This window comes from Mus caroli, unplaced genomic scaffold (genome assembly GCF_978045245.1).
Source record: "Mus caroli unplaced genomic scaffold, Mus_caroli_1 scaffold_11, whole genome shotgun sequence".
In the NCBI taxonomy this organism is placed as follows: Eukaryota; Metazoa; Chordata; class Mammalia; order Rodentia; family Muridae; genus Mus; species Mus caroli.
Genome location: NW_028227266.1, coordinates 19,649,331 through 19,662,600, shown reverse-complemented (window position 1 = coordinate 19,662,600; position 13,270 = coordinate 19,649,331). Strand labels below are relative to the sequence as shown.

The following is a 13,270-nucleotide window of genomic DNA, read 5'->3' as shown; positions in this document are numbered from 1 at the left end:
TTGGCTAAATCATAAACCTTGTGTTTTAAAGGGAAAATAATTGTAGAATATTAAGGAGAAAATATAAAATGTTAATACAAGAATTTTCCATGCCATTTTCTGATTCTAAAGAAATAAAATATAATCCTTAGGAAATATAATACCAAATGTTTACCCTAGGTATATAAATACGACTGCCAGGCCAGGTATGAACGAGTGCTCTGCCTGTTGCCTGGAACAGATGGTCATGCATCATGCACACATACTCAAGGTAGCCACATCTTCATTCATTTGGAACGGATGGAAAAATTTTCTCAATTAACTGGATTTATTATGATGGAAACTTTCATGGCTATGTATCTTGGCTGCTGCTGTTATAAAAGGCCATAGGAGAGATTTACAGCAAAAAGTTGTATAGAGTCTGTCAGACAGCACCAGAAACTCATTGGGTCTGCTGTGTAAGTCCAACCCATGCCATGCGACCCCGCGTGGCATGGTCTCTCTTCCACTTTTATCATGGCAACGAGAAGAAGAGCTGTGACCAAGCCTTGGTCCTTATAGGTGACAGAGGAACTTTTCAGAAGTTGTATCATCTCGTTAGGGTAGCTGGTATAAATAAAAGCCTAGAAGTGTGGGAGGGAAAGGCGTGCTCACTGATGCCAACACCCTTTGATGGGAGGGTGAGGATATATATATACATAGTGTTATCTGGTTTAGCTACACAATTTCTTTTTACAGTACACAGTGAGATCCTTGACTTCTCCAGGACTGTGTGAATGATACCATTGCACAGGTCTAAAACAGCTCCCTCCACAAAGTATAGGTCCTTCCTGAGCCTCTGCAGTTACTTTCCTAGGCGTTTGATTTCTTGCCACTAAAGCCTTTCCAGAGGGTCTGTGACTGGGGAGGGGATAGAGAGGCTGGAGAAGGACCACCCTTGTTTCCAATGGCAAGAGTCCAAAAAAATTAGCTTAGGAAACTGTTCTAAGATTGGGCTCCCTTCAGCTTCGAGCACAGATCTCCACACTTGGGCCACCCGCTGGGCCAGTGTAAGCGAACACAATTGGTAAAGCCGAGGACCTTGTCAAGTTTCTCCAAGGACAGCAACCTATAACCTGAGCAAACAGAAAGTCCGTCCAAGTTTTGACTAACTGAATCGCCAAGATCCACAACTTCTCCTGGCTTCCAAGTCTGGACAGTGATAAATATTTTCAGCTTAATAACGTGCTGACTGATCACCACACTTAAAGTGCCCTAAGAACATTCCAGATTTGAGTTCTAGCTCTCAAACGCTACAGTGGCAAGACTGAAACTCTCAACCAAAACTACATCACGCTGGTTTTATTTCTTCAGGACTATCAATTTGCCGTTACGCTACTTTATAGCTTCTTCATTTCATATTCTCTTGCCATAAATGCATCCATTTAAAGCTAATGTCATAGCAGATAAATGCCTTGGAATCCTATTGAACACATTTGTAATCATAATAAAGGAATGATTTTCTTAATATACATGTACTTCTCTGATAGAACTTTACAATCCAAGCATGATGCTACAGTCAACTGACTGGCCTGTTACGAGATAGTAATCACATGATTTCTTCATAAGACTTAAAAGTCCCAATTTTATTTCTAGATCATGTTATGCTCTTAAACAAGGGATAAGGAAAGCCGAACATCTTTTTTTGTGTGTGTATGCACCGTTTTCTATAAATGTAATTACAAATTTTGTATTTGAAGGTAATAACTAAAGCTTTCTATTCACTACCAAGACTGAAGGAAACCTACAGAGGGTAGGCACTTATCTTACATGTCTGTAAACTGAGCAGAGAACACCAGGGACAGGGTAATGCCATATGCAGTGTGTCTGCATGCTGCAGTCTCACACTGGTACCCTACCTTCACTGTGATGGACGGGACAGAGTCAGCTCCAGGTTCCACATTGGTGGCTTGCTGCAAACACAGACGTAAGAAGAGGCAGTTTAGTTACTGATTTCACATTATCGGAAGTGGAGGAAATTACCTGGTCTAACAGACAGTCCTCACACTGCACAGAGAACTAACTGAGGGGCTCATCACTCTAATGACAAACTAGGAGTCCTTAGGCCATGTTAGAAATAGCTGTGTGTAAAATCATAAACAGTATTCAAAACCCACTCCTCAAAATGGAAAAAAGGTTAGCAAAACCAAGTTTACAATCTCTCCTTGTAATTCCCATAAAAACATTATATTATACCATTATGTGAAATGCATGTTTATCCTGGTTATAAAATTGTTCCTAAGACATGTAACTAGTGATAACTGAGTGACCTCGCTTACACCTGAAACTGAACACGGAAGTGCATTTTCTTTAACTGTTACATCTCAGAAGTGAGTTCAGCAGGTGCCCACTCAGGTTGGTTTGCCTGGTCCTACCACTTAAAACACTGAGAGCATAAAAGAGTAAGGCAAATATTTCCTTAGAGTGTTGTACAATGTGAGGAAGACGACTCTGCAATAGACAAGATAACAACAAGATATTTTCCAACAATATGCATATGAAATTTTATGGAACAACTAAAATTACAATGGCTGTGCACAGTGAACAAATCAAATGCACACTTTAATTGGATTTTTATGTAAAAACAAATACTATCTGCTCCTCAATGGAGATCATTCTGATGCCATGGGCATCAGCAGAATGAAGAGCTGAGAAATTCATATCTACTTTCAGCTCTGCAGAGGTCACATTTGAACACTGATGAAGTTGTTCAGTGAGGATGTTAAAAACAGTGGTATTTGTCTCCACTAATGAAGACCCCATTCCAATACAAAATCCACTTCTGCTTCAGGGATGTGCACTTTCAAAATGATGATTCAGGATAAATACTAAGCTTTCTGCTCTAGCACTGTATTACCTAAAGCCAGAAAATAACTTTGTATTTGCCCACAGATCTTACAGGAGGCGTTGCCTTTTCAAGCCATGTCTAAGCCCCTAGATATTTCAAAAATAGCAGTATTTGGGGAACAAAATTATAGCCAGGAAAATGACTGAGAAAATGTCATGGCTTTATAGCTATATAAATTTTTAGGCTAAGGTTTTCCAGTGGGCTAAACATGATAGTCTAAAGAAAGTTCTTAAGGAAAATACAGTAAGGCAGGGGAAATGGAGCAGAAAGTACAATAAGAGAGACAGTGAAGCAGGAAGTACAGTAAGACAGGGAAAAGGCACCGTGAAGGAGAAACAGCACTCAGTTACCAATCAGGGAAGTTCCTTTATAATTTAACGCTACGATGCAAGGCTTTGTCCTCCAAAGACCAAAATGTTCCCAAAGACAAAAGATAGTTCCTCATTTAAAATAAACAACTCTATAAGTTACCCAACAGAGGGGGAAAGAGTCATTCCCACAGCAAAAAAAATATATATATATAAAAATAAAAATAAAAAAGAAAGAAAGAAAAAAATGAAAATGTATGAACATTTGTCAGCTAAGTTCCCCTCACACTACAGACTTCAAGTAGGGTGACAATGGTGTCTGCTGAGAGCCAATGTTTCCAACAGAGCCTCTGCTGTGAGTGAGCTGGGTCCATGGTTCTTACACATATGTTCTTGACTCTTTCTTTTAACTGCACCTAATGTACTATGCCATAGCAACATTAACATGATTTTTACTGTAATTTGAGTTGGCTGGTTATACCAAACTTAATCTTTGAAGGCTCTGACAACCACTTGCTACATTCTGCTATGATACATACATAAATAGCAAACACATTTCCAAGGCAAAATTATATGATAGTATCAACTCTAAATGCAGAAAATGTTCAAGTTTGGTCACTAAACTGATCAAGTTTTGACAGAAACACATATAAACTTAATGAATTCCATGCAAACCTCGAGCAATGGGACATGATTATTACAGAAACGTATCCTGAGGAATAGTAAACAGGATATGGAGTAAAATGACCAAAACCCATCCCCTTCCAGCCAGCCTGTTTCTCCATCTAATCACTCACAGAGCAGACAGACAGTGAGCATCTAACACATGCAAGTACTAAGGATACATCAGTGAACAAGAAGGGTAGTGGGAAGACATGGTGGTGCTGATGTTGGTAAAAGCAGAAAGCAATTGATAATGACGACACTATAACAATTAAACAAGGCAGAACCCTGCAGTGAGGGAAAAAACTACTCAGAAAATAACTCACTACTGTGGCAATAAGGTTTAAGAACCTCTCTATACCCCCCTCACATCTCTAAATCCTGCCAAGGTGCCCCTTTCCAACACTAAGAAGACAGTGATGTTTTTGTCTAGATCAGTGGTTCCCAACCTGTGGGCTGCCATGCCTTTGAAGGTCAAAAGGCCCTTTCTTAGGGGTCACATATCAGATATCCTGCATATCATATATTTACATTATAAGTCATAACAGAATCAATATTACATTTATGAAGTAGCAATGAAAATAATGTTATAATTGGGGTCATCACATCATGAGGAGCTCTACTAAAAGGTCACAGCATCAGAAAGGTTGAGAGCTACTAATCTAGAAAGCAACAAAATCTGAAATGTGTTATCATCCCATAAGTTCCTACCAAGAAGCCTAGAACTTAAATCAACTTGATAATAATTCACAATACACAGTACAAAACCTACAGACACAGAATCCAGAATTCACAACACACAGTACAATACCTACAGACACAGAATCCAGAATTCACAACACACAGTACATATACCTACAGACACAGAATCCAGAATTCACAACACACAGTACATATACCTACAGACACAGAATCCAGAATTCACAACACACAGTACATATACCTACAGACACAGAATCCAGAATTCACAACACACAGTACATATACCTACAGACACAGAATCCAGAATTCACAACACACAGTACATATACCTACAGACGCAGAATCCAGAATTCACAACACACAGTACATATACCTACAGACGCAGAATCCAGAATTCACAACACACAGTACATATACCTACAGACACAGAATCCAGAATTCACAACACACAGTACATATACCTACAGACACAGAATCCAGAATTCACAACACACAGTACATATACCTACAGACACAGAATCCAGAATTCACAACACACAGTACATATACCTATAGACACAGAATCCAGAATTCACAACACACAGTACATATACCTATAGACACAGAATCCAGAATTCACAACACACAGTACATATACCTACAGACACAGAATCCAGAATTCACAATACACAGTACATATACCTACAGACACAGAATCCAGAATTCACAACACACAGTACATATACCTACAGACACAGAATCCAGAATTCACAACACACAGTACATATACCTACAGACACAGAATCCAGAATTCACAACACACAGTACATATACCTACAGACACAGAATCCAGAATTCACAACACACAGTACATATACCTACAGACACAGAATCCAGGGTAGAAGACACTGCAGCAGAAACTTTCAAGTCATCTTCCTGTTCAGTCAAGGGCCAAACACCTGGAAATAAAAAACATATAATCATAAAGTAAAATGTGCTGTATACAGTTTACATACATATCAAAAACCAAATTGTTGAAAATATAATGAATTATAAAATTAATAGTTTCACACTAATTCTTTCCTCAATAACACTTTGAAAAAAAGCTGTCTTCCTTCAGTACCACCTAAGTACTGAGCCAGTGGGCACCTAGTACTACCTAAGTACTGAGCCAGTGGGCACCTAGTACTACCTAGGTACTGAGCCAGTGGGTACCTAGTACTACCTAGGTACTGAGCCAGTGGGCACCTAGTACTACCTAGGTACTGAGCCAGTGGGCACCTAGTACTACCTAGGTACTGAGCCAGTGGGCACCTAGTACTACCTAGGTACTGAGCCAGTGGGCACCTAGTACTACCTAGGTACTGAGCCAGTGGGCACCTAGTACTACCTAGGTACTGAGTCAGTGGGCACCTAGTACTACCTAGGTACTGAGCCAGTGGGCACCTAGTACTACCTAGGTACTGAGCCAGTGGGCACCTAGTACTAGTAATTGTAGTTGTTTCCTTGAGAGTGAAAGCCTAGACTAGTACAACCCACTGGAAGGTAAGTTGGCTATGATTATCATCATGCAAATATAGAGATCTTCTGACTTAACAGTTTCATACCCAAGAACTTATCATGAACAGGCATGTCCTATGTATCTTTATAAATAGGTGATTAAACAAAATATGAAATATCCACATTATTCAATGGTTCAAAGCAGTAAGAATTTCATAAATCTGTATACACTGATATGAAAGGACTCAGATACACTTCAATATTGTAAACAGAAAGATGTAGTATACCTAGCATGAACATATATGTGTAAAGCATGTGTATAGTACTGAATATGTTTTAGAAATACTCAAAACTCAATAAGGTTTGCAGTCAAAGACTACAACTAGGATCTAGGGTCAAAGAGATTTGCTTTGCATGTTTATCTTCTTAGTACTGTCTGAACTATTTTACCACATATATATACCACATACACATACCACATATAAATGTATATACCACATAGGTGTACCACACATAAATGCATATACCATGTAAAATAAATATACCACATACATATATTATATACACATACATATATCATATAAACATATATATACCACATGCACATACATACACACAGACACATGCATATACCACATACATACATACATACATACATACGTACGATTTAGTTAGGTTTACTGAGTCCCCAAGGTCTATCTTTTAAGCCGAATCTTGGGCTCTATCATGCTAAGGAGAGGTGGTATCATTGAAAGGTGAGGTCTAGTAGGAGGTCCTTCAATCACTGAGGAGCTGCTCTCAGAAGAAACTGACGTAAGCAATCCCACTCTCCTGCCAGTTTTCACTAGAGAGTTGCTATGAGAAACCCCTTCTTTTCTGTGTCCCTGGTTTACCATACACATTTGCCCTCATACAAACTTCTGCTTCTACAGAACCAATTTCTATAAAGTGCTACTAGACATACGCCAGTCTTGGGTTCATGCCCTTGAATCTCTCACAACTGTTAACTAACGAAACCTTTCCTTCATAAATACTCCGCTGCAAGTCTTTGTTATGACAGAAGGTAGTTTGAATATGCTTGACCTAGGGAGTGGCACTATTAGGCCTTGTTGGAGTAGGTGTGGCCTTGTTGGAAGAAGTGTGTCACTGTGCGGGTGGGCTTTGAGACCCTCCTTAAGCTGCTTGGAAGTTAGTCTTCTCTTGTTTGCTTTCAGAACAAGATAGAGAACTCTTGGCTCCTTATCCAGCACCAAGTCTGCCTGGATGCTGCCATGATAATAATGGACTAAAGTTTTGAAACTGTAAGATAGCCTCAATTAAATGTCATCCTTTATAAGAGTTGCCTTGGTCATGGTATCTGTTCACAGCAGTAAAACCCTAACTAAGACAGTAGACTAACAAACACATACTATTTCCATAATTTTAAATTTTCATGTTACATAAAGAATTATCATAAAAAAGCAAGTTATTCCAAATTTTAAAATATAAATTATATTTATACATATGAATAAATGTGGTTTTATACACATATATGGTCATATATTTATATTTTGATATATATTCATATTTATAATATGAACATTTATAGTCATACATATATGTGCTTAAGTAACATTTTTAATAATAAATCTATGTGCACGCAAGTACATACATATCAGATAGCTGACTGCCTAACCAGCATCCATCCTTTCTCCTTTATCTTTGTGGCCAAGCTTATTTTTATTGAAGTATTCAACTTTATTACAGAGAAAGGTCCCTTTCTGGACTCCAGGGTCAAATTTAAGCATGGAGGTTTTATTCCACTAACTGCTGCTGTAGACGTGAGCACAGCTCCTAGTGTCAGGACCAATGGACAGGCAAGGAGGCTGGGGCTGAGCAGTAGAGGCGCGTGCTTTTAGGACAGCCTTTCTCCCTGAAAGGCAGATCTGGAAGAACTGCCTTCTTTCTGGAAATCCCATCTGCACCCGATGCCTGGTGCATCTACAGCTACCCAGGATCCCGAAAAGGAGAACTCCACACACTGAGGACAGATGACTGAGGACACAGGGGCACAGGGTTAACGCCATTGACTCGGGTGTCTCACAGCAGAAGGACTGCCCTACACCACCTTAAGGCAGTCCCACCACTACAGAACCTGGTAAGAATACACAAGGCTGCTCACTGGCCACTTGACAACCATTCTTTGCTTCTTCGCTTAAAGTAGCTCAATTTGTCCAGAAGAACAGCCATCAGCAAAGCATACTAAACTTCCTGGCCTGTTCTGCAGATTGGAAGGGCCGCTGAGATAAAGGCTGGCGCTGCTCAGGGTGTGGCTTCCAGGAAAGCTCCTCTAGGGGCTGACTCAGCTGCAGATGTGAGGCACAAGTTCCAGAAGCATTCCTGAACCAAGACACGACGCTGGAATGGAAGTCTCGGAACCCCTGAAGGCTGAAATTGTGGATCCAACCCTGAACTGCCTGCGACTAGGCTTCTTTCACAGGAGAAACAAACAAACCTCTCTCCTCTGTTTAAGCTGCTACATTCTGGCATTCTGTTACCCACACACAACTGGAATGAACAAACCAAGTTAAGCTGTTCCTAACCCTTGGAGATAACATCAACTAAGCTAGCCCAAGTACCTTTCAAATGTATGAAGACCAAGCACTTAAGTCAAGGGAAATGCTGTCTCTTCAAAGTCCCCATGGAAAATGACTACTCCTAACAAAAACCCTTGGCAGGATTCGTACTAGCGCTCTTAATTTCAAAAGCTGCGCATATACAAAGAAATTATTACTATAATTTCATGCTTGTAACAGACATTTCTCATATAACTTACAGGCATAAAATTAGCTTCAAAATTTTATTATAGTAGGCATATATGGCATGTGTCTAACAAAATATCTTCTTTAAATTGGCTGTAGATTTTGCTACAACCCTTTCTTTGAAAAAAGTTTTTAAAAGCTTTTAATAGCCCACCAGAAAAAACCCTTTTTCTTTTAAGGCTAAAGGTGTCTTCATCAAAGCCCCCTGCTCAGAGCTCAGGAGGCCATGAATGAGAGGAGGCTGAAAGACTGTAAAAGTCAGAGAGGATGGGCTGTCACCAAGGAACAGTGACACACACATAAATTCACAGAGAGTGTGGCAGCATGCACTGGGAACTGGGGCAGCGTGCCCTGGGTACTGTGGCAGCATGTACTTCTTAAAGGTTTCCCTTTGTTTATTTTTTAGGAATAAAACCAAACAATGATAGTATAAAAGTACAGAGATGTTCAAACATTAACCAAACTGAGATGATGTAAATAATCAACTTTCACCGAAGTCTGTAGATCCATCCCAAGCTTAAGGAAAATAATCTACACTAACCACAGAAACCAGACAAATAAAAGGGCATCGGGGCAGAGGGTGGGTAGGTCCAGAGAGCAGGAGGAGAAGCATACAGATGGTGCCAAGGCGCAGTGGGGAAAACGGGAAGGATGGTTAATTCGGAAGTCAGGAAGGTAGGCAATGCGGGAGGCAGGGGGAGGAATGAATGATAGATGCTAAGAATGTTTGAAAAAGCTATTGTTTTATGTTAACATGAAAATAAATGTAGAATAAATATAAATGTGTGTGTACATGTATATAGAGTGTGAGTGAAGTCATACAACTGTGGTGATAATATTGGCCACAAGAGTCACAGACTATTTAACACAAACCCATAGCAGGCATGGGAAATCTCTCTCTGCATTGTTAGCCACTCGAGTCCAGGAGGCTCTTAAACAGGGAGGTGGGCTGTTGCCGTGGCTCTGGGCTACCTCCCAGAACTGGAAAGTAAGACACTGTTTCAGAAGACACCACATACTTAGGGCACAAGACTTGGAAGAATCGAGCTGGAACTGCTCCAGAAGCCTCCGCCCTGAGAAGGAGTTCTTGTTGTATCTTAAGGTGCTATGCAAGCTGCCAAGGAAACACACTATCAGTGGTCCTACCAAGCTGTAACCACGACAATGACCAGCACGGCGAGATGTCCAGTATCTAAGAGCCACATAACTGGCTTGAGGTCAGCTCAGTAGGAGGCAAATTGGGCCTGGTGGAGTAAAGCGAGGTAACTAGTATAGCTGGTGAGAACATGGAATCTAAGAGAGCTGACTGCAGCCACCTTGCTAAGCTAGTATAGTTACTAACTGCACCCAAATTGTATCCACAAACTCATAAATAAATGTAGCTTTCACTCATCAAAGAAGACATCACAGAAATCCACGACTGGAAAAAAAGGCAGAGAACAACTACTGCAGGAAGCCCGTCCCCAACGGCCATGTCTACAACACAATCCTAGCCTAAGGCTTGGAGAACACTGTGGAAGAGAAGGCTTCAACTACAAGAGCCAGAGGATCAATATGTCTACTGCCACGTGATGTCTTCACACATCAAAGGGAAGCTGCATCCATAAAGTCTCAACAATATGGTTCCCTAAACACAACTTCACAATGACACCAGCAGGTAACGGGCCAACATGGAGAGGAGACTCTCACAGGGCCTACCCCTAGTTAAAGAGCATCAGTCAGTCAATGGCTGCTGAGAGAGAATTAGTCCACTCCAGGGACAAGCAATACTAAGTGGACTTAGCAGGCTATGTGTGTGTGTGTGTAGTAATAATAATTAAAGGAGAAGAGGTCATGGCTTTGAAGAGTGAGAGAACATGAGAGGAGCTGGAAGGTGAAAAGAAAAAGTGAAATTGATTCTCAAAAAATAAAATAAATATATTTCTTAAATGAAGCTCTTTCAAGATATACAAAAGGGTCAAGGAAATAGCAAGCAACACATCAAAATCTTTTCACTGAAGTTATCACTAGGGCTACCAGGAGATAATGTTTAGCTGTATGGGATTTTTTTATGCCATTTATATAATTCATGTTGGTTAAACTATCATTAGCTATTGCTTGTAGAAGGGCAAAAACTGCAAGACAAAAACTTTGGAGTAAAACCCACATTAACTAATGATCTTAAGAAACTTCATTTTATATATATATATATATATATATATATATATATATATATACACATACATACATACACATATATATATGCATCTGTATATATACACACACATATATGTGTGTATATATGTGTGTGTATGTATATACGTATATATGTATATATGTGTGTATGTATATATGTACATACACATATATACATATGTACACACATGTATATACATGTATATATACACACAAATATACATGTATATGTATATATACGTATATATACAAACACACACATATAAAACAATCTTCCATATATATGCATATATATATCAAACTGGTATCAAACAGAAAGCTTAACCCTGACTGTGCAACCTGAACTGAGATGCACAGTTCTCGCCACCTTCCATCCAAGGGGGAGGTGCTGACAAGAGGCTGTAGACCTCCATTTCAATGGTTTATTTTAAGAACATTCTATAAGAACGTGTGAAGCTGAGGCATCACATCTTTGCTTTTAATATTCCTATTTTAATATATCATCTCAGTTCCTTAAAACCAGAGGAATAAAGTCCTGGTAATACAGATCAAAACTACATAAACCTAGTGCAGCCAACGCATCAGGATTAGGGTTGGCTCTGTCCTGTTGGCTGGCCTTTGATGCTCCATTTCTTTTATTATTCCTCTTGTTTTAACAGTTCTTTTATGTGAAAATGGTCCATATTTTTTCTCATTAAGAAAATACTTTTACCTGACCCTGAAAAGGGAACTTAAAGTAATGATTTTCACATGTTCACCGTGAGCTGCAGGATTGGTGTTTTGTTTCTCCTGTTAATTTACAATGAAATTACACCCCTGTGAGTCCCAACATAAAATAACATTGAGTTACTCAAAACCGGGAACTGAAAATATCATCAGGCTCGGAGTCATCAGAAGCCAGAGTATCACAGGCCACACTCCATTTGGATGGCTAATTAACTCCAAGCATAAATTATATCATCTAAGCTGCAAATGACTGCATTTTTAGTAACAAAGTGGCAATTCATGTACTACTTGGATTTCTTCTCAAAGCAGCAAGTGAAGCCAAGTATATTGTAAGTGAAAAATTGACCACTGCGAGCTTCAACACTCTTCTCACAGCCTGAAACCACTAAGAAGTCCTTCTGCTTCACTGAGAGGGCAAAATATTTAAAGGCCAAATGGAGCTGTCCCTGCAACACAGAAACCAAAATATTATCTCCAATAAGAGTGGCTTTCAACAGCCACCTATACAAAGTCAACACAAGAACCCTGCACACCAAGAGCAACGTTTATTCAGCATCTTTAACTAAGCCTGAGAGTGAATTACCTAATATTTACAAAACAATATCCATATACGACATAAGGCAAATTTTATAATTAGCATTAGATGTAGCCAATAAAGACTGCAAATGGGATACCTTGCAACTTTACGTCTTTGATGATTTTCTGAAGCTCTTTCAATTCCACATCAAGTTCATCATAGTTGAGCTCTCTTGATTCAACTTTTGGAGCCTGGAACAGAGAAGGATCTGTCCCCAGATACGAGCACTGCAGGTGACCGTCATCACTGAGAGTCACTATCACTCCCTTCAAATCACTGTTAGATATAAGAGAATAGGAGGCGTGGTTAAACTTCCAGTCTTACAAATGACATTCTTACTTAACATACCATAATTAAAAAATAAGTATAAAAATGGGTTTATTTCAAAGACTCAATTATAATGTTTCAAACATCATCTATATTTATGCATGCACACACAGTGTTAAGGCATATTATAGGAGGGGAATAAACATTAAAATATATCATACTGGCCACCATAGGAATATAATTACATAGTATATTCAGATCTTAAATTCATATGGGGCATGTGAATTCCACTGAAAACAATGGAGCAAAACATGAAACTAGGTTTCTATTGGGAGACCAGGAATGAAGCATGGCCCCAAGGCCAGGAAAGCCATGGTGTGACCCCAAGGTCAGGACCGTCACAGCAGAGGAATTTGGAAACTGAGAAGAATTCTTGAAGGTAGATATGCTCTCTCCTCTCTTCATCCCCCTCCTCCTGTGGATTCCTGGGACTAACTCTTTCACACATGACCCTCCAAGGCTCCCATAAGGCACTCCTCCCCAAGGAGCTCTCTGATTGGTTCTTTTTCCTCTGCCCATTCCTAGAGAGAAAAAGTCACAGATTCTCACCACGATTCTGACGCATAATTTCTTTGAAATCCCCCAATGTAAGTCCTTAGAGAAATCATTAGGACAGCAGTGCTTCACCCTCACAGACTAATGAGGA

The 13,270-nt window shown here is 39.6% G+C and overlaps 1 protein-coding gene across 5 annotated transcripts in view; it reads right to left on the bottom strand.

Moving 5' to 3' along the window:
• Bbs9 (Bardet-Biedl syndrome 9) overlaps nt 1-13,270 on the bottom strand; it is a 434,796-nt gene that overhangs the window by 236,214 nt on the left and 185,312 nt on the right. For all 5 annotated transcript variants that reach the window (XM_021173327.3, XM_029481549.2, XM_029481548.2 and 2 more), the window contains 3 exons: nt 12,395-12,573; nt 5,401-5,477; nt 1,878-1,931 (listed from right to left, as the gene is read on the bottom strand). In XM_021173327.3, coding sequence (XP_021028986.1) covers nt 1,878-1,931; nt 5,401-5,477; nt 12,395-12,573 — 310 coding nt within the window. The remainder of the gene's footprint in view (nt 1-1,877; nt 1,932-5,400; nt 5,478-12,394; nt 12,574-13,270) is intronic.